The sequence below is a fragment of the Mobula birostris genome, chromosome 14 (genome assembly GCF_030028105.1).
Source record: "Mobula birostris isolate sMobBir1 chromosome 14, sMobBir1.hap1, whole genome shotgun sequence".
NCBI lineage: Eukaryota > Metazoa > Chordata > Chondrichthyes > Myliobatiformes > Myliobatidae > Mobula > Mobula birostris.
The window spans coordinates 7,311,430-7,331,282 of record NC_092383.1 but is presented as its reverse complement, the minus strand read 5'-3'; the positions used below and the strand labels follow the sequence as shown (position 1 = coordinate 7,331,282).

Below are 19,853 nucleotides of genomic sequence, written 5' to 3'. Positions count from 1 at the left end.
AGGAGAGGTGAGTGGTCTTGGTGCAAAACAGTAGTGCAGGAGTTGGACTGCATGGACACAGAACAGCAAAGCACAGTACAAGACCTTCGGCCCATGATATTGTACCAATCTTTCACTAACTCCAAGATCAATCTAACCCTTCCCTCCCCCAGAGCCCTCCATTTTTCTTTCATCCATTGCCTGTTTAAGAGTATTTTAAATGTCCATAATGTATCCGCCTCTATAATCACCCCTAGCAGCATGTCCCATGCACCCACCGTCTCCATAAAAAAAACCTCTGACATCCCCCCCTATACTTCCTCCAATCACCTTAAAATTATGCCTCTGGTATTAGTCATTTCCACTCTGGGAGAAAGGCGGTGGCTACCCACTCCATCTATGCCTTGTATTATCTTGTACAGATAGAGAATGGGAATTGAGCCAAGACAAGAATTGGCTTTGGATAATTGTCTTGGAGGTTCATGGGCTGAAAACAAATACAAAGTAATTGCTCATTATTTAGTAAGGCATGTCACTTTATATTCAGACAGTATCCAAAATGTAAAATGAATCTGCAGTTTCCAGTATGCTTCATAAGACCACTATTATTCTCAGCAGATTAGTAGGAAATTACACATCAATTAAACATACTGTAATTTTCCAAGACTTACCTGCCCATTTGCCAGTATTTTCTTAAGTTCAGCAGATGATGTCTTCAAGCTAAAGCAAAGGCAGTTATGAAAAGGTTATTAACGTTGTTTATACCTCAGATTTAAATTACAGAACTTCAAGTCATTAACAAGCAAACATTACTCAAAAGGTATTTTTAACCTTTGTGTTCCCTCTCTGATAGCCTAAATAGAAATAAACAGATTGTAATTATAGTGCAACATTCACCTTTTGCTATTATTACACAATTGAACTGAAAAGAACCCTTGAAATGTGATTTTATTTCACAAAGTAAAACGTTTCAACAGATAATAAAGTATAATTACTGATTTGTGATACCTTCAAGTATTTCAAAATATACCACCGTTAAAGTATTAAGAGCATATATAATATTTTGGCCTCCAACTTCCAATTTTTATGTAGCTTAAAAACTCAATTAAAAATTTTGCAGTGAGAAAATTTTGATGTAGGTTGTTCAGCTAACTTGATGAGATCAGAGCTACTGGGTGACAGGGATATCACCAAATAGGTGAGCCACAGCAACCAAGTTAAGAAAAAAAGGAGGAAGTGCATGTTAAAGAGATTGCCATATTTTAGTGGGATGCTTTCTGAGTGAGCAGCATGGTAGTGTAGCAGTCAGCATAATATTTCACAGCATCAGCTATAAGACTGGATTTCAATACCGCCACTATCTATAAGGAGTTTGCACATCGTCCCATCCAGGTGCTCCAGTTTCCTCCCACATTCCAAAGATGTACGAACTAGGGTTAGCAAGTTGTGGGCATGTTATGTTGGCACCGGAAGCAAGGCGACACTTGAAGGCTGACTCAAGCCCATCCTGGGACCATGTTGGTTGTTGTTGCAAATGACACATTTCACTGTATGTTTTGATATTTCAATGCAAAGGTGGCAAATAAAACTAATAAATCTAATCTCTTTAAGTGAGTGTCCACTGCCTGTTTCTGCTAATAGCTTTAAATAAATAGCTTCCAATGAGACTCAACTCATGGGTAAGTATGGAAGTTGTCACATTAACAGATCAAGTCTAAGGTGGGAACTTCGAAATCTGCCGAATGATGGTAATAACGTTTCCAATTTTTAACTTCTCTTCCAGCACAGCAGAAGCTTAAAATTCAGCTTGTGTTCCTGGTATCTCATAAGCCCTGCCACAACCTGGACATGCCAGGTGTAGACAATACCAGGCATGACAATCAGTTTGTCCATAGCAAAATATCCTGACAACTACCACAGAGGCTTAAACAACAAACTCCCCAAAGTGGACAAGATGACATTTGGCAACACACATCCATAAAATTACGTTCCTGCTTAAAGAGAGAAGAAAACAGCAAAACCAAATAGAAAGAAAAATACTATCATCAAATTATAATGCAAATTTATTAAATAATTTGCACTTTCATAATTTGAGTTTGAAACTAATCTAAATATTAATATCAATACCATCAACACAATTTGAAATTGAGAAAACAGAATAGCAAATTTTAGATTTTTTATGAGTAATAGTTATGAGATGACAGAAGCAATGATAAATATTAATTCCAATATCATTTGCTTTTTATAATTGTATTCCTCTCATTTTTCTCAAGAATTCCCAGCAGAAACACTTCTCAAATTATACTGTATAACAGTTTTGAATCTAGCATCACTAGTTATCATGCAGCGAACATATCTCATAAGCCATTTTTGATTACGCTCTTGACTCTTACCTATTGTTCGAAAGGCCTTCTGTGACTGCTGGGCAGCTATTATTAGAGGACCCTGCCCGTGTATTTACCTGCAGGCAGATAAGGAGCTTTTATCAGTCATTCATGGGCTGAGGACAGCAGTCTAATTAACCTGTAATTTACCATAGATTTCTCATTTCCATCCGAAGGTTAATTGGCTTGTTGCTAGGTATGCGGATGGTTGCGTGATCTCTATTCGCAAATGACGTTAGCACACTAAATCACTTTACAGAAATAAGAAAGATCAATACTTTATGCTGCAATTCAATACCATTGTACAAACCTTACTTAAAAATGCATCAGTGTGTTATATATAGGCACATTTACTCTCAAGTTTTGAAAAACACTCCAACAGTACTTATAGATCTAACCTCTTATTCTCATGCTAATCACCAGCTTTATATGGATACATTAGTGACATGGCTCTGGAGGCAATGGCAACTTCTCTCAAAGATTGTGACCACAATTAAGCCTTTTCCACCTGTACCTATGCCAGCTGGTAGTATAGTAGCATCAGCACCAAACTTTGAAACAAATGGTCCTAAGTTTGAATCCAACCTGCTGGCTCCTTGCATGCTTTCCATCTGTGCTGGGTTGGATAGCAAGCTTCCAGCTCGGCCTCATAAAAAATATAGGCATATGCAATGGAAATGGCAAAAACAAATGTACCTATGAAGAAATGATATTCATTTTCAAAGACTAAATGGTGAATGTTACAGATTTTCACCAATACATAAGAGATACTGGGATAAAGCCATTAAACTCTTTGTTCCACTCTACTGGTCTTTACCTCAGCACGACTGTCCTACACATCAGCCTATTGATTAATGTTCTGAATACACACAGAATCTGAACCTCCACAAATTTCCATACAGAATCCCAAAAATCTACTCTTGTTTGGGTGAAAAAATTTCTTCTCATCTCCACCTTGGATGTACATCTCCTTGTTTTAGAGGCTATGGATTCCTTATTCTGGATACCTCAGCCAAGGAAAATGGCAATTACACAGCTAAATTATCAAGCTCCATTAAAATCATGTATGCTGCAATGATATCACCTCTCATTCTTCTAAAGTCAAGAATATAGGGTGACTCTACTTAATCTCTACACATGTGATGAACCTGCCACCTCTCAAATTAACCTGGTAAAACTTCACTGCACTGCAATCCATCTAACAGTACTCTGATTTGTATAATTTGCTTTATAACCCCTTGTTAGTGCCTTGACAATAAGCCTAAAATCACTAAATCAACTGGTCTGGCTTCATTTATACTGCTAGTTACAGACTCAAAAGACTCTTACAAGAAATTTTAAACAAGATTCCCTTTTCATTAATCCATACAGACTTTGCACAATCCTATTATTATTATCTAATTGCAGTGTTACCACTTCCCTAATAGTACATTATTGCATTTTCGCTACTACTGATGTCAGGCTAAAAGTTCCACTGTTTCCTATTTTCGTTCTTACTTTCATCTTATACAATAGGAGTATATTGATATCTTCTAATCTGTGTGAACTATGCTAGAATAAATAGAATTTCCAAAGATTATAAACAGAGCACTTGCTACCTCCATCAATAACACCTTCAGGGCCTCGAGTCATATACATCATCAGGTCCATAAGACATTGGAGTAGATTTAGACTATTCAGCCCATCGAGTTTGGTCCTGGGCATTTACACTCAGTTGGCTCTGATGTGCAGGTCACACCATTCGCAGTAACATCTCAAATCCCCATTCTAGATCTCAACACCCATCCACTGTAAAAATAGGGAAACAGGAAATTTGTGTGCAACTCAGGATCATGGCACACTAGTGTCCTAATATACCATACTGTCTTGCCATGCAGTACAGCTTTTCTAGTTTCATTCATATGAATGAGTTCACATACACAGAATTCATAGAAAAGCATATTAGAAATTATGAATAAGACCAAGATGAGTAGAAAGACTGGCTTACAATATCTAAACCTCTTTTAAAACATTGAAATAATTAAATCTATATCAATTAATTTAATCAGATTTAAACTATTCCCTGCAGGTTATTCATATTTATACAGCACAGCTGCTGCTGTTTCTTCTTAAGCAGTCCCTTGGGTTTCAGGATGACTTGCTTCCACTCAGTTTGGGGGCTCAGATGTGGCTAATGAGGCCATCATGGGACCAGAGGTGTGTGGTAGATGAGCAATTTGAGAGACACTGCATTTCTTCCATTACCTATACTTGGTTTCTGTATGCCCTTGGTGAATGAATTTGATGTTCTCAATGCCATCTCAAATGTTTTTTGTCCTTTCTTAGTGGATATGGGCTATCATTAAATCAGAAGTGATACAGTACTTCCCATGGAGGCTTTGAGAACATCTCTGAATCTATTCCTCTATATGCAACAGAATTCAGAATAGACTCTGTTGCGAGAATCTGGAATTATTCATGAAAATGACGAGGTCTAACCGCTGGAACCATTTGGTCCTCGATTCAAGAAACGTTGGCTTGGTGGAGAATGCTGACATTGATTTGTTTAGCCTTCCATTGGATTTGAAGCCTCTTAGAGCATTTAATCGAGATGGTTGTAAATTGTCTATTGCTTTGATGTGCTAGGTAGGACCAAGTTTTAGAAGCATTTACAGTTACACATTTTGGATTTTGGCCTCCAAACACACTCTGCCTTGGTACGACAAAAGGTGTACTGGTGTAAGACCATAAGAACATAAAACATAGGAGCAGAATTAGGGCATTTAGCCCATCAAGTCTACTCCGCCAATCCATCATGGCTGATTTATTTTCCCTCTGAACCCCAATCTCCAGCATCCTCCCTGTAACCTTTGACACCCCACTCTGCTTTAAATATACCAAGTGACTTGGCTTCCAGGGCCACCTGTGGTAATGAATTCAACAGAATCACCACCCTCCGGTTAAAGTAATTCCTCCTTATCTCTGTTCTAAAGGAATGTCCTTCTGTTCTAAGGCTGATTCCTCTGCTCCTTGAGTCCCACACAAAAGGAAACATTTTCTACACTCCCGCTCTATGTAGGTCTTTTAATATTCAGTAAGTTTCAATGAGATTCCCCCCTCATTCTTCTAAACTTCTGTAAGTACAAGCCCAAAGCCATGAAATGCTGCTCAGGATCATTCTCCTAAACCTCCTCTGAACCATATTCAATGCCAGCACTTCCTTTCATAGAAATGGGGCCAAAGTTACTTACAATACTCCAAATGCAATCCAATACCTTATAAAGCCTCGCTTTGCAATCTTCCTTTTACATTCTAGTCCTCTCAAAATCAATGCTGACTTTGTATTTGCCTTGCTTACTATCAGTCCAACCCTTAGGTATTAGAAAAGGGGAGATTTCATTACCAATGTCTGCCTTCACTAAAAGATGGCTCTAGATATGTATAAGGGAGGTGTCTGTGCTTGAAGGAGGTGTGTAGTCTAACAGCAAGTGACTGACTTAGTCACTTTCCTTGTGTTCGCAAAACTTTGTTGGACACTGGTGCTGTGGAATATTGCAAGTCCAATTCATTGATTTATTGCTGGATGGTGAGGAAACTACATGGCCTTGGTCATAGTGAGGACTAGGCCTCAAGCTGTGGTATCGCCTCTTTGCAACCGCCCGGGAGAGGCATCAAAGTAGCTCCACTGGAGTGCTGGAAGTGGTGTGGTGTGGCACCCATGCTGGAGTCAGTGCTGCCCCCAGTGTTCACTCAACAGAAGACAAGCTGTGTTGTGTTTGACTTCAGACTGCTGTAACATTCATGGACTCAGGAACTTAACTATATATTTTTTTTGTGTAACTGTATTTTACTGCAATCTTATACGTGCTTGCTATCAAAGTTCCAAAGTGCATTTATTATCGAAGTATGTAATGTGTAAAGTATTTAACCCTGACATTCGTCCTCCCACAGGCAGCTATGAAAAAAAGAAACACCATGGAACCAGTTTAAAGAAAACATCAAACACCCAATTTGCAATAAAAAGAACAAATCTTGCAGAAGCAAAAAGCGAGCAAATAACACACAAAATATTAATCATTAAACTGCAGAGTCCCCAAAGCAATCCAGGAGTGACAGCTACCAAGTCAGTTCAGTTTAGCGCTGTGTCAACGACTACAGGCCACAGTCACAGAGCCCATTCCATGCTGAGGTACCTTGATCAAATCATGTCAATAGCAAAGGAAGAGTAACGAGAATCACACGGAACATGAACTGCAAAGGTTTCCAGAACAATGAGTCCACAGACACGATGTGCATTCAGCACTGAAGACACTAAACATCAAACTACAGAGTCCCACAGCCACGATAAAACCTTTCAGTGAGAGGCCCAAGAATTCTGCACCTTCCTTTGACAGCAGTGAGAGGGATACCAATCGGTCAAATATGGGCAGGCAGTGCAGAACACCCTCTTGCCTTCCACTCTCACCCTCATCAATTTCAATCTTGCTCTACGGTTTAGCTGGCGAGTAACGGAGCCAACCACGTTTGTATTCCGCCATTAGGAAATGATGGCCCCACACTCAGCGCTCAGGTAGCCCAAAGATACATCATCAAAATGGAAATTAAAGGCTGCATTCAATCACAGGTGAGGAGAAGGAGCATACTTAAAAGATGAAGAAGTAGTAGTAGTTTCGTGAACTGTCTGAAGGATGTTGCCATTGGTTGCATTGGTCACTGGCGTCATTTCATAAACATCTTACATATGCTTGCCATATGTGACTTGTACTGTGTATGAAGGTTGGTACCTTGGCTGTGGAGTAACGCTGTTTTGTTTGTCTAAATTCATAGGTATTCATGTATGGTTGAATAACAATTAAACTTGAACTTGAACTAAAGCAAAAACTGATTGTTTTAAAATTTTCTTTAAAAACAACTGAAATTGATTATTTTTCCATAGGAATTTCATTCACACAAGTTATGACCATTTTAGCAGTACAGAGCCAAGAGTATGTATTGCCACATTTTACAAAGTGAAAAGCAGAGAGCAAGGACAGGATAATGAATTTAAAAATTCATTTGGATATGACTTCATCAGAGGCTTATGTATTTACTTTTGTAACAAATACAGAAGATGTCAGAAATGCACGGAGAACGAGCATCTGGGAAAAGGTTCTTCAGGTACTCATCCTCCATCAGATGAAGATTTTGAATATTTACAGTTTTTTGTAATTTACATTTATTTCAATAATGTTCCTTCCCTTGTGCTGGTGTTGAATTTTAATGGAAAGCTCTGGAGATCTTCCAGCTAAGGGAGCAGTTAGAATAAACTCACTTGTGCTATGAAAATCAGATAGAAAAATCTGGATGAAAAGTTGCCAGGAAATTGGAGTTTGGCTGCACAATGTACAGCTTGATCAGAACAAAAAACAAATGGACAAAGGAAAGACAGATGGTAATTCTAACCATCTTTTACATTTATCTGCAAATAGGAACAAAAATTATCTGATTGTAAGTAAAATCAATGGAGATTTTTATTGCAATTGAGATATGTAACCTGTTTTTTTTATATGTTGCTCTGATGTTTCCAATGGTTTATAAGGACAGATTAAACTTCAAAACAAAAATGGAAATAGGCCCAGAAAGCCTTGTGCTTTTCAGATGCAAAAGAGACAAAACAGTAGGTGGACATTATGTATTTTGTTTTAAAAATACATTGGCAAGTTAAATTTATATAGTAAATTGTATGGTATTATTTAGTAAACCCCCAAGTAGCTTTCTTCCACCTAATTTTGCAATATTCAGGCCAGTGTCACAGCCACATTGATTTTCCTGATAAAAATACAAACCTGAAGATGAGATATTTAAGCCCAGCAAACTATATGATTTACTAAGAAGCTACATACTGGTCTGTCTCATCCTTTAATGAACTCACCTACAGAAAAGATCCTCAAAAGTTTTAATTTCTAATGTGTCAGACACAATGAAGCTACTTGCAAAGAATTCAGGAGGTAAGAAATGTTGAGAATAGATGATAGCTCAATGAGAACACACAAGGAAAGATAACTCAACAGGTAAACTGACTGTCAGAAACAGAATCTTACTTTCAGTTCCAACAGATGGTTATACTGAAAAGAATTACTCCCTCTCTACTTCTTAATTATTAACTGACTTATTCTGCACTTCAAACATTTATAATTGTTTACATATAGGAGAAATAATCAGTGACAGTGTTAGTTCTTGCTGCAGTTTTTGAAAAGAAGTTGCTCAGGGCTATTATCAGAGCTAACCTGTTGATCTGGAAGGTGATCAAATTAGACAACTTGATTTTCAGGTAATGGCAGACAATCACATTAATCTTTAATTCAGCTATTTCAATTTTTTCCACATCTGATGAAAGGTCTTGAACCTTAAATGTTAATTCTATTTTCCCGTTCAAAGATTCTGCCCAAACTGCTATTGTTATATCATTTTAAAATATGCCAAGGAGGGATAGCTCCCTACCCCATGAAGCCTGCTGTGGAAGCTCCAATGCCAAGGATTGCAATAGCCTGCAGAGGGTTAAAGTCACAGCCAGTTCCATCACAGGCACAACAGTCCCTGCTGTCCAGGACATCTTCAAGAGGTGGTGCCCAAGATGGCATCTATCACTAATGATCCTCACCATCAGGCATACACTCTCTTTTCATTACTACCATCAGGAAGGAGGTACAAGAGCCCAAAGTCACACTCTCAAAGATTTAGGAATAGCTTCTTCCCTTCGTGAACACTACCTTGTCTTTTATTCCACAATTTCTGTAATGTAATCTATTTTTTTTTTATCTTTGCACTATACTGCTGCTGCAAAGTAACAAATTTCATGTCATACAAGTTGGTGGTAGTAAACCTGATTCTGAAGTCCAGGAAGGAAGAGTAGAGTGGATAGAAAAATAATTACAATATGTTTATAGCAATTTTAATATTGGTGATAATCTATGGGAATTTTAGTTAGATTGACATATATTCCCTTTCTTGTCTTAAGTTTGTTTACATTAATTGAATAGTGGCAACTTACTGAAAAATAAATACTCTAATAAAATTGGGCCATTAATGACATTATGATGTTAAACATATTAATCTTTCAAAATATATGTATGATGAGTTGCAGGATGATGGAATATATCCAAAATTATATTGGTATAAACAAGTATTTAGTAGATACTTCTAGGAAATAAACAACTTAGGTTTCTAAATCATTTTGTCTGGTTAGAATGGAACATATAAATGTTCAAATTGAATTGAATTGACTTTATTTCTTACGTCCTTCACACGCGAGTAAAAATCTTTACGTTACGCCTCCAGGTAAATGTACAATGTGCAATCATAGTAATTTATAATAATTTATAATAAATAGAACAGTCAATGTAATATAGAGTACACTCAAATCAGCGTGAGTTCATCAGTCTGATGGCCAGGTTAAAGAAGCTATCCTGGAGCCTGTTGGTCCTGGCTTTTATGCTGCGGTACCGCTTCCCAGATAGTAGCAGCTGGAATAGATTGTGGTTGGGATGGCTCGGGTCCCCAATGATCCCATGGGCCCTTTTCACACACCTGTCATTGTAAATGTCCTGAATTATGGGAAGTTCACAACTACAAATGCAAACTGTTGGAAAGCTTTGTATCTAGATTTACAGATCTATCTACATATCTATTAACAGCATATTCTGGAAAAATACAGATGGAGAGTTGTGGGGCAGCAAAGTTGCATAATTGTTAGCCTGATACTATTGCAGCACCAGCGACCTAGCTTCAATTCATCTGCTGTCGTAAGGAATTGTATGTTCTCCCCATGACCGCATGGGTTTCCTCTGGGTGCTCCGATTTGCCCCCACATTTCAGAGGTGTCAGCATTAATAGGTTATTTGGTCCATTGGGTGTAATTGGGCAGTGCAGGCTCATCGGGCCAGAAAGGTCAGTTATCATACTATACCTCTAAATAAAAATAAATAAATGGGGAAGCAGAGTTAATCCTTCAGGTCATTTATTCATCAGCGCTTCCATCTCTCTCTTGTCTGACACCACCTTTCAAAATGGAATCACCTCGACTCTTGCTGTAGCCTTCCCTCAAGCTGTTACCTCCAGGGTGCCACAAGTATTCCTCTTTAGTCCCATTCTTTATCGACATGCTGACTTCAGTAGTAAGTCAACTTTCATATGATTGCTTGTTACACACAGCCCTCCACCATCTAATCTGGTTGTCTAACTGTCTCACCTTGGGAAATTCTTGCTCAATATCATGTCAAGATAAACTCATCATCTTCCTATGAAATGTGACTCCCTAACAAAAGCTACACTCCTTTTTCATCAACTTTAACTTCCTTCCGAGCCACTTTCTTAGGAAGAGCCAGGCAACCTATAATCAGACTGATGCTTGTTCAGAAATTAGCAATTTTTGACTGGTGCCAATCCTCCACCAGATCCTTCTTCCACTTTTCTACATCATACTCATTAACAGATCCTTCTATTTTTTTAGTTATTGAGTTAACTGGTTTCTATTCTTAAAAGTACTAATGCTCTTAACTTCAAGCACACTTGTCTGGTTGCAAGTTCCATACTGGTTCCACACCCCTATTAACTCCTTGTTTTGTACTCACAAGCAGAAGCACTTCATTGTCCATCTTTTCTGAACATACTCATATTTTTCAAGACTGCTCTCAGAACATCTCTTAACCAGCGTGGTCAATGAGAAGATCTCCGAAGATGTTTTTAGAAGGCAGATGTGGAGATACTGAATATGACATACATGGAGATAACGAGTAAAAGACAAAGATAGACTTTACTGTAGTTATATCACTACAAGTTTGTAAATTTATAACTTCATGTGGAATACCTTTGAATTTTAATGTTTTCCAAGCACACTGCCGTCTCATTATATTCCAATCATAATGTAATATCTTATCATTTTCGTATGCTCGGAAAATGCCTAAGCTTCTAATATTTCTTGCTTCAGAAGGCTGTCCCAATAATGCTTTAATTTACCCCCTCCAAGAAAATAAGAAGAAAGATAAAGTCGGTGAAAAGGGACTAGAGTTCTTTTGTGTGGAGTTATATTTCATTGGAAGATTATATATCTCATGTTCAAGATGATGTTGGATATGAATTCTTCTAGTAAGAGACAGATAAACAGCCAGATTAGATTAGGTGGTGAAAGAATGGGAATAATAAGCAATCATACATAAGGAAAGATGTCCCAGAAATGCTTTAATTTTTACCCCATTAAAATAGTTCTCTCATTTCTTTTTTATATTATCTCTGCAAGGATTTATTCCTCAGTCAACATTACTAAAACAGACTTGGTGATCATTTAGTTTGTGCTGTCCTACCACATTTCAACCAAGAACTGATGTTTAAAATGTACAATCTATGCATTAACAAAATCAATTCACGACAATGCTAAACTCCATATGTAATGGCAGCTCCTATGGACATTTAATTCAAAACTCCTGGCCTCACTCATTAATCTCCTCATGGCCTTACCCCACTTACTTTCTAATTCTTTATTCCTCAACAAAAATAAATCTGACATCCTGTAGATTCTAACCTTCAATCACCCTGAAGTCATCTTAAATGTATAATTGGAATTCCTTAGCAATACTGCCTCATCTGTATCTCTGTCTGTATCTTTTTAACACTTAGTTGAAAGGTCAACAATCTGGAAAATTAACTGTTTTCCTCTCTCCTTATTTAATGGGGGCATCATTTTCTACTTTTATTTCAAGACAAAAAACTAAGCGTCAACAAGCCTTTCTTCCTAATTCGGTATCTTTTGGTAAAAGTGCTCCAAGCTGTGCGATATGCTTAAGGTTTCTTGATGCAGATTTTGACATTGTTTTGAGCACAGGGCCACAGTGTCTCTCAGATGGGTGATGAAAAAATACAACAAAAGAAAACATATTCATTCAATTTAAATTATTTATATACAGTTCCTACCCAATCATGCTTAATCACCCACTCAACATTTGGCCCATAGTAACTGAAGACTGAGGGGGAAAAACTAAATATTTTGCTATCTTTTTCTCACCTAAATCCATCAATTTGGCTTAAGTATAGCTCTAAATGTTACACTTTCAACAAAGTGAATATGTAAGAGCAGAGAGAGTCAACATTCTTCTTAATAAAGACCACATTACAGCTGTAACAGGATATCTTCACTGGTTATGCACATTTTCTAAGAATAATTACTGAATAGTTATCAGGAGTGGGAATATTGTTACCATTACAAGAGAAGGGCACTGAGGACAATTTAGTGTTGTTAAGAATCAATTCCTTAAATTAACCAGGAAGGGAAAAAAATCATTCTATTTCATGATAATTTTGGTACTGGCCCATTTTCTTTTTTTATATATAAATTTAATTAGTAAAATAAATGCATGGCTATCTTCCTCCCTGTTGTTCTCTCCACATTCCAGTGTTTCCAGCATATCATCAACGCAACAGGTAATAGAGAAGTAGTAAAATTTGCCTGAAAGCTGAGAATTCATTTTATCTCCTTAGGAACACTGGAAGTTTGTATAATGAGTATAATTTCTTAATCATATCACTTTCCGTCCCTCATTAAAATGTACATTACAAAAATTTAACCACCGTTTAATATAAAAAATTAAAAGCGATAACCTATTTTGTAACTCTAATTGCTTCAATGGAAATAAGACAAGAATTCACAGCTGTGTGATTAAATCATGGGAAATATTCCCTACTTTGTATAACAAGAGACCCCCTGCTTGTCAGAGTTTGAAGAGCCAAGGTTTTCAGATGACATTTCAATAACTGGAACACAGCATTACAAATCCATTCCCAACTTTACTGAAACAATTATTGAAATTATTACCTTCAGGCCATGTATGTTCCGTTTCCCAGGTGGCTTGCAGGCTGAAACAGTAATTGACTAAATTGCAGAACAAATCAGGGCCATTTACAAATTTGTTAAAAATGAATCATTTGAAAGAAATGAGATTGACACCAAAATTAGCAGCTGAAAATGATGGAAAAGGAGCTCAGAAACCTGAGTAGGGAATTTTCATTTTAAAGAAAGCAATTCCATCTTGCACTTAAACATTAGAATACTAATAGTATGTGTGTGTATATATATATATACTATATGTAAAAAATAACACGCAAAATCGAAACTATAAATATAAACATAGATGCTAAGAGCCTGTCCACTTCAACATTCATTTGTTAACTATTTTAATTATCCAGGAACTGGATTAACCCTTGAGCATGCACTTAACACAGAAATCCATTGCCAGAATTAATAACAGCAAATTACAACAGTTAATGCATTATTTTACTTTAAACAATACATTTAATCTATTGTTCTCTTGAATGAGGATAACAAATTACATATCAGTAAATAATCAATAAATTTGGTATTGAAAAATGGGCCACATCTATTTTAGTGTAGAAGTTTTTTTAAAAAGCCGCTTTAAATAGCATTTGATTTCAACATGTAAGTGAAATATGAATAAGAACATGAATGGAAGGGGTGGTGGGCAATAATCCAGGTGCAGGTGGATAGGACTACGCAAAATAATATTTTGGCATGGACTAGGTGGGCCAAAGGGCTTATTTCTATGCTGTAGTGCTCTGTGACTCTAGCCCTAGTGACCTCGTGTGGGGCACTCAAATAGGAAGTGATGAGGTGGGTGGTAGGAAAAAGAATGGCATTACTAGGTATAATGTTGAACCAACGGTTGATATGCACTCATTAACTCAAGGAACAACTACAACAAAATTTACTTCAGTTATCATAATCTTCTTCCCAGTTCTCCTGAATGTTTGGCTTTTTTGGGGCAATGGCATTGATGAATACCATTTAAAAAAGGAAAAAAAAGAGAAACATTAATAAAAGCACCAACATCAATAAAGTTAAATTATTCTCAGTACACAGCAACTAAGTAACAACCTTTTAAAATAATTTAAGCAATATTTATTTGACCAAACATATTTATCGGAACCTATTTGTACCACGCACTGAGGTATTTTCATACATATAAAAGAATATTGGAATCTATAGTTTGGTCTCATTTCAGAAATCCAATGCCACAAATAGCATGTTAGAGGATTTGTCAATCTTGATTGATCATCTCACCGTGACAATTCGATTTCTTCCAACCCTCCCACCACCACCCCACTTCTCCTGGATGAATATGTGCTTCACTCTAGTGGCAGAGCAAGTGATAAGCCCTATACAAAATGTAGCAATTACCAGATGTTTTTTCTTTGCTGGTCCCCTGTAGTTTTAAATAGTTTTTAAAAGATACTATTACATTCAGCCCATAGCCTATGCTGCTTTCTCATCTCAGCCAAAACAAAAAGCCTGGTACCCGGTTGGAAGCAAAAAAAAACATGATTTCCATTCCTGGTTATTATGCAAATAGTTCTGTTGGAAATCTAAATGTCTCCATCATGTATCATCAGAATTAGACCATTTTGATGAACAAATAATTTTTTCCAGCTGAGCAAGGTGCACATAAGGAGAGATAATTTAATGAGCAGCAAAAAAGCAAGCAAAAGTATTTTAAGATGGATATATAGTTTACATATTATCTGCTAGAGGAAATATCTGAGATATACCAAAATCAATTTTCTGCAAAAATGCCCATTTCAGGAATATTTATGAAAGGTTTTACATGAACTTGTGTCTCAAATAATACAAGAAATTGATACTACCTGGTCCGTATTTCAAATGTAGTTCTACAAACTATAAGCATGAAAAAGGGTTTTAACTTTAGAAATTCAAAACAAACTTGTTTGCCCATTCAACTCTCAAAACTTTAATCAATAAATTTCTAGAGCAGGTTGACATTGGAAAAGGTGAATTACAAAATTGGTACTAAATTTTAAAGGATTAAAGTATGAGGACCCATATTCATAACTTGCATATGCTTAAATTTTGAAAAATGATTCCAATCAAAGAATCTAAATAACTGAGGGATTTGACTAGAAGAATGAAAATTAACTATTTCCTTTAGCAGGAAGTCTAGGACAAAGGAGGCATGATCTTAAAATTAGACAAAGGATCATTCCTGGCTGAATTCAGAATGCATTTTATAACCCAACTGTGGCTGGAAATCTCTTGGCAAAATGTTTTGCCAAAACATGTAGAGTTTATAGATATAGTAAGGATTATGGAGCATAAATGATAAATTAAGAAGAGGTGCCAATCAGACAAGATCTAAATGAACGGAGTATCTTTGAAAGGCTGAATCGCCTTCTTGTGTTCCGAATGTTATGCTTAAATGTAATTTGTAATAAAATAATCTAAAATATGCGAATATTTAGTATTAATATGCAAATATATTGATCAATTATCTTGTTGCTTTGCATAATATATAACATCTACACATTAGTCAATCTGAAAAGCTGCATTTGTGTAAATCGCTACATACATTCTTATTACTGGTCCACTGATTATTACATTAGACAATGCCCACCACTAAACTCAAGATTAGTGTCAATTTTTACTCAGATATTTAACAGCCTCTTATTCATTAGCCTTCTTCTTTGGTAACAACAGTTAATAGTATTGACTTACTTTCACTTTAAATCTTCTAGATCATTGAAAAGACTAACATCTTACATGTATGTTAGTGAATACAAAATCGTACTGAAGCACATAAATAGATATTACGGTAGGTGGGCAAAACACCTTTATATGAAGCAAGTTTTAAGGCATTTCTTAAAACATGAGGAAAAAAAAGACAAGCTAGAGGTACAGAGCCTTGTAAAAGTATTCAGCCCCCAACTTTTTGTTCATGTAAATGAATATTACAACAGGGATTTTCATCAACTTAACTGAGAATTTTTATTTGTGAATCACATGGTCCTTTTTTCCACAGAAGAGCCCAAAAATCAGGGAAAATTGTAATGCATGAGAAACTAAAAATTCAAAAACTAAAATGTCAGCAGTTCAAAAGGATTCATCCTCCTCTGCTCAGTACTTAGTTGAACCAACTCTCACAGCTATTATAGCCAGTAGGCCTGAATAAGTCTCTATTAACTTGCGCAACATGATAGAGCAAGATTTGTCCATTCCTCCTTGCAAAATAGCTCAAACTGTGCCAGATTAGTTGGACAGCAATCTTGAGGTCTTGCCAGAGATGAAATCCGGTTAAGGTCAGGATTCAGACTGGGCCAGGATTCGAGAACATCAATTTTCTTCATGGTTGGAGTGCTTTGGCAGTGTGCTTTGGGGCATTGTCCTGCTAAAAGATGAACTTCCTCCTCAGTTTAAGCTTCGTGGCAAAGGCTAGCAGGTTTTTAATCCATGATCTATCTGCATTTGGCAATATTCATCTTCACATCAATCCTGACCAGGTTTCCAGTTCCTGCTGCTGAAAAGCATCCCCATAGCATGATGCTACCTCCACAATAGCTTACATTAGGGATGGTGTTACCTGGTTGATACGCAGTATTAGATTTATGCCACATGTACTACTTAGCGCTGAGGCCAAAAGGTTTCACTTTCAACTCATCTAACCACACAAGACCTTCTTCTTCCACATCTTTACCGTATCTTCTAAGTGTCACTTTGCAAAGTATTTACAGGCAAGGATATGCCTTTTTTTTTAGCCAGGGCTCCTTCCTTGCCACTCTTCCATAAGTACCCACTTTGTGCAGGGCCTTAGAGATTGTGGAGCCATGAACTTCATCTCCAGTTGCAGCCACTGACTTCTGCAGCTCACTCAGAGTGACTTGGTTTCACAGTAGCCTCTCTTCTAAGTGCTATTCTTTTCCATTGACTATATTTAGAGGGGCACCCTGACCTATGCAGCTGTGACTATGGTTTCATATTTTTTCCACTTTTTCATGATACACTGTACTGAGCTCCAAGGTATGCTCATCCTTGCCCGGATTTGTGCTTCTCTATTATCATTTCCCTAATCTGTCTTGAATGCTCCTTTATCTTCATTTTGGTTTGATCTAGCATACTGTTGAACTTTATTGAGAGAGGGGGTATTTATTGTTATAATTTCATTGAAAACAGGTGATCCTCCAAATCTCCACATCAACAAACTAAGTGAGTTGGTAATGTAAAACATTGCATCCAAAGAAAGTTAGTGTAGTAATTACAAAGGGGATGAATACGCTTTCAGCCGCACAAATTTGGTCTTTAGTTTTTAGTAAATTGTTGACAGCTTCTGGAACTTTTCTTTTGATTTGACATGACATGCAAGGTTTTGTGGATTGGGACAAAAATCCTACTTCAATATATTTTAAATTTAGAAAATGAGACAGAAAAATGTGAAAATAGTTGTGGGGACTGAATACTTTTTCAAGGCACTGTATATGAAGAGATTTTAAACAAATGCAGCATACACAGAGTAAAAGAAGGAAGGTGAGTTAGATATGCATAGTTGTAATCACATCTAGAGACATGAAAGGTATGCAGCAGATAAGCTGAGTTGAGAGGTGGAAGTTGGGGCAGTTACTGGAGGAATTACGAATGTTATTTGGGCAGTCTGGCAATGCAGAAACATAGGAGGCAATTCAGACGGTAGGAAGCAACATGTGATTGTCATCTCATAAATGTGGAAACTGACGTTGAGGGTTAAAACAAATCTACTGACCACCTCATTTGTAATGGAGAGCACAGATTTCTGTGAGAGGATGCATAGCATGGGTCAATGATATTTGTAAGAGATTGCAAACTAGATGGTTGATACATTACAGAGGAATACTTCTATCTAGGAAAATAAAACAAAATACGAGCAAAAGGCTTTCAGAGCTTCAGTTCTTCAGGTTTTATAAAGGCTATTTAAATATGCACTAATTTAAAGGCCATATTTTTATTTGAACATACCAACAAGCTCATTTCACGTTTTTGTTATCAAAATGAATATAACATTTTCAGTATTAAGACTTAGTGTTGTTTTGTTTTCCTAAATTGAAACTTTCCTATGTAACACATACCAACCATCCAAACTCTAAACCACTTCATGAACATTTGATAATCCCTTAAATTCCAGCTATCTTTCTCTTCATAAACGTTAAGCATCAATTGGTATAAATGCATCTTCATCGGTTTCAAAAAAAAGCAACCCCAGATAGCTTTAGATTAAAGGTGAAAGGATTCTAGAGGTAACCCTCGTGCATCATTTTATTATACTCTGAATAGGAAAAATGCACACCAAATGGACTTTTTTCAAAGTCATTTTCATTATTGTATTGGAATACATTGTCCAGACAAAATACGTTGAAATATGTTATTGTCTTAATGGATGTCTTAGTAAAATCACCCAAGCAAACTTTATATAAATGATTTGTTCAGAGATCTTTGTGCACTTTCCGACAAACATTTAAAAAGTGATAACATGGCTGTAACTAAAGCTCTCTAACTCTTTTGTTAGAAAATCCAGCAATGGTTTCTACAGGGTAGCACAAAAGTCAGGATACTGGTGCGATGCATGAATGGACTTGCAGTGTAGATCCTGCCTCACACATATACAGTACATTTCCCACACAACAGCACAACATAAATATTTTGCGCAACACAGCCCTGAGGAATCATTGGATTGTGTAGAGGGATAGTTTAAAAGAAGCAAGCAAGGACAGTCGACACATTTTGCGTGCCACAGTCCTAAGGGTCATCGGACTGCATAAAGGGAGAGCGAGTTTAAAAGAAGCGAACTGGGGCAGTTGGCACATTTTGCGCACCACAGTTCCCAAGGAGATGTTGGATTGCGCAAAACTAGGCACTTTGCAAGGACCAATAAAAAGAAATTAGGTTTAAGCCAAGCGGACGTTGTGTGAGTGGGCCAGTGTTGGAGTGGGGAGGATTTGGCTTATCGAGATTTCAGTGAGGAGAGGTGTAAGCCGTAGGCTGATTTTTTTTGTTAATTGTTCTTTCTTTCTTACTGCACATTTACAGCAGTGGAGCTGCCAGATAGGATACTAGAATGCACCTCTCGTGGGATGTGGGAAGGCACAGAGACTTCCAGTGTCCCTGACAACTATACCTACAAGAAGTATAATCAGCTACAAACTGTTTTAGGGAATTGGAGCTGGAACTAGATGAACTCTGAATCATTCAGGAGGCTGAAGGGTTGATAGACAGGACATACAGAGAGGTAGTTACACCCAAGGTGTAGGACACAGGTAAATGGGTGACTATCAGAGGGGAGAAAGGGGATAGGCAGCCAGTACAGAGTATACCTGTACCTGTTCTTTCAACAACAGGTACACTGCCTTGGGTACTGTTGGAGGGGGTGACCTAACAGAGGAAAGCCACAACGGTCAAGTTTCTGGCACTGAGTCTGGCTCTGTGGCTCAGAAGGAAAGGGAGCAGAAGAGACAAGCTCTTAAGGGGATTCTGTTAGGGGAACAGAAAGGAGGTTTTGTGGATGAGAATGAGATTCCCAGATAGATTGTTGCCTCCTGGGTGCCAGGGTCACGGACATTCCGGATCGTTTCCATAACATTCTTAAGTGGGAAGATGAGCAGATAGATATCATTATCCTCGTTGGTACCAATGACAAAGGTAAGATAGGTGAC

General features: G+C 37.2%; 1 protein-coding gene across 6 annotated transcripts in view; it reads right to left on the bottom strand.

The window, feature by feature from the left end:
* Positions 1-19,853, bottom strand: part of map2k5 (mitogen-activated protein kinase kinase 5) — a 324,671-nt gene that overhangs the window by 235,100 nt on the left and 69,718 nt on the right. For all 6 annotated transcript variants that reach the window (XM_072278042.1, XM_072278043.1, XM_072278044.1 and 3 more), the window contains 3 exons: positions 13,186-13,226; positions 2,373-2,440; positions 651-699 (listed from right to left, as the gene is read on the bottom strand). In XM_072278042.1, coding sequence (XP_072134143.1) covers positions 651-699; positions 2,373-2,440; positions 13,186-13,226 — 158 coding nt within the window. The remainder of the gene's footprint in view (positions 1-650; positions 700-2,372; positions 2,441-13,185; positions 13,227-19,853) is intronic.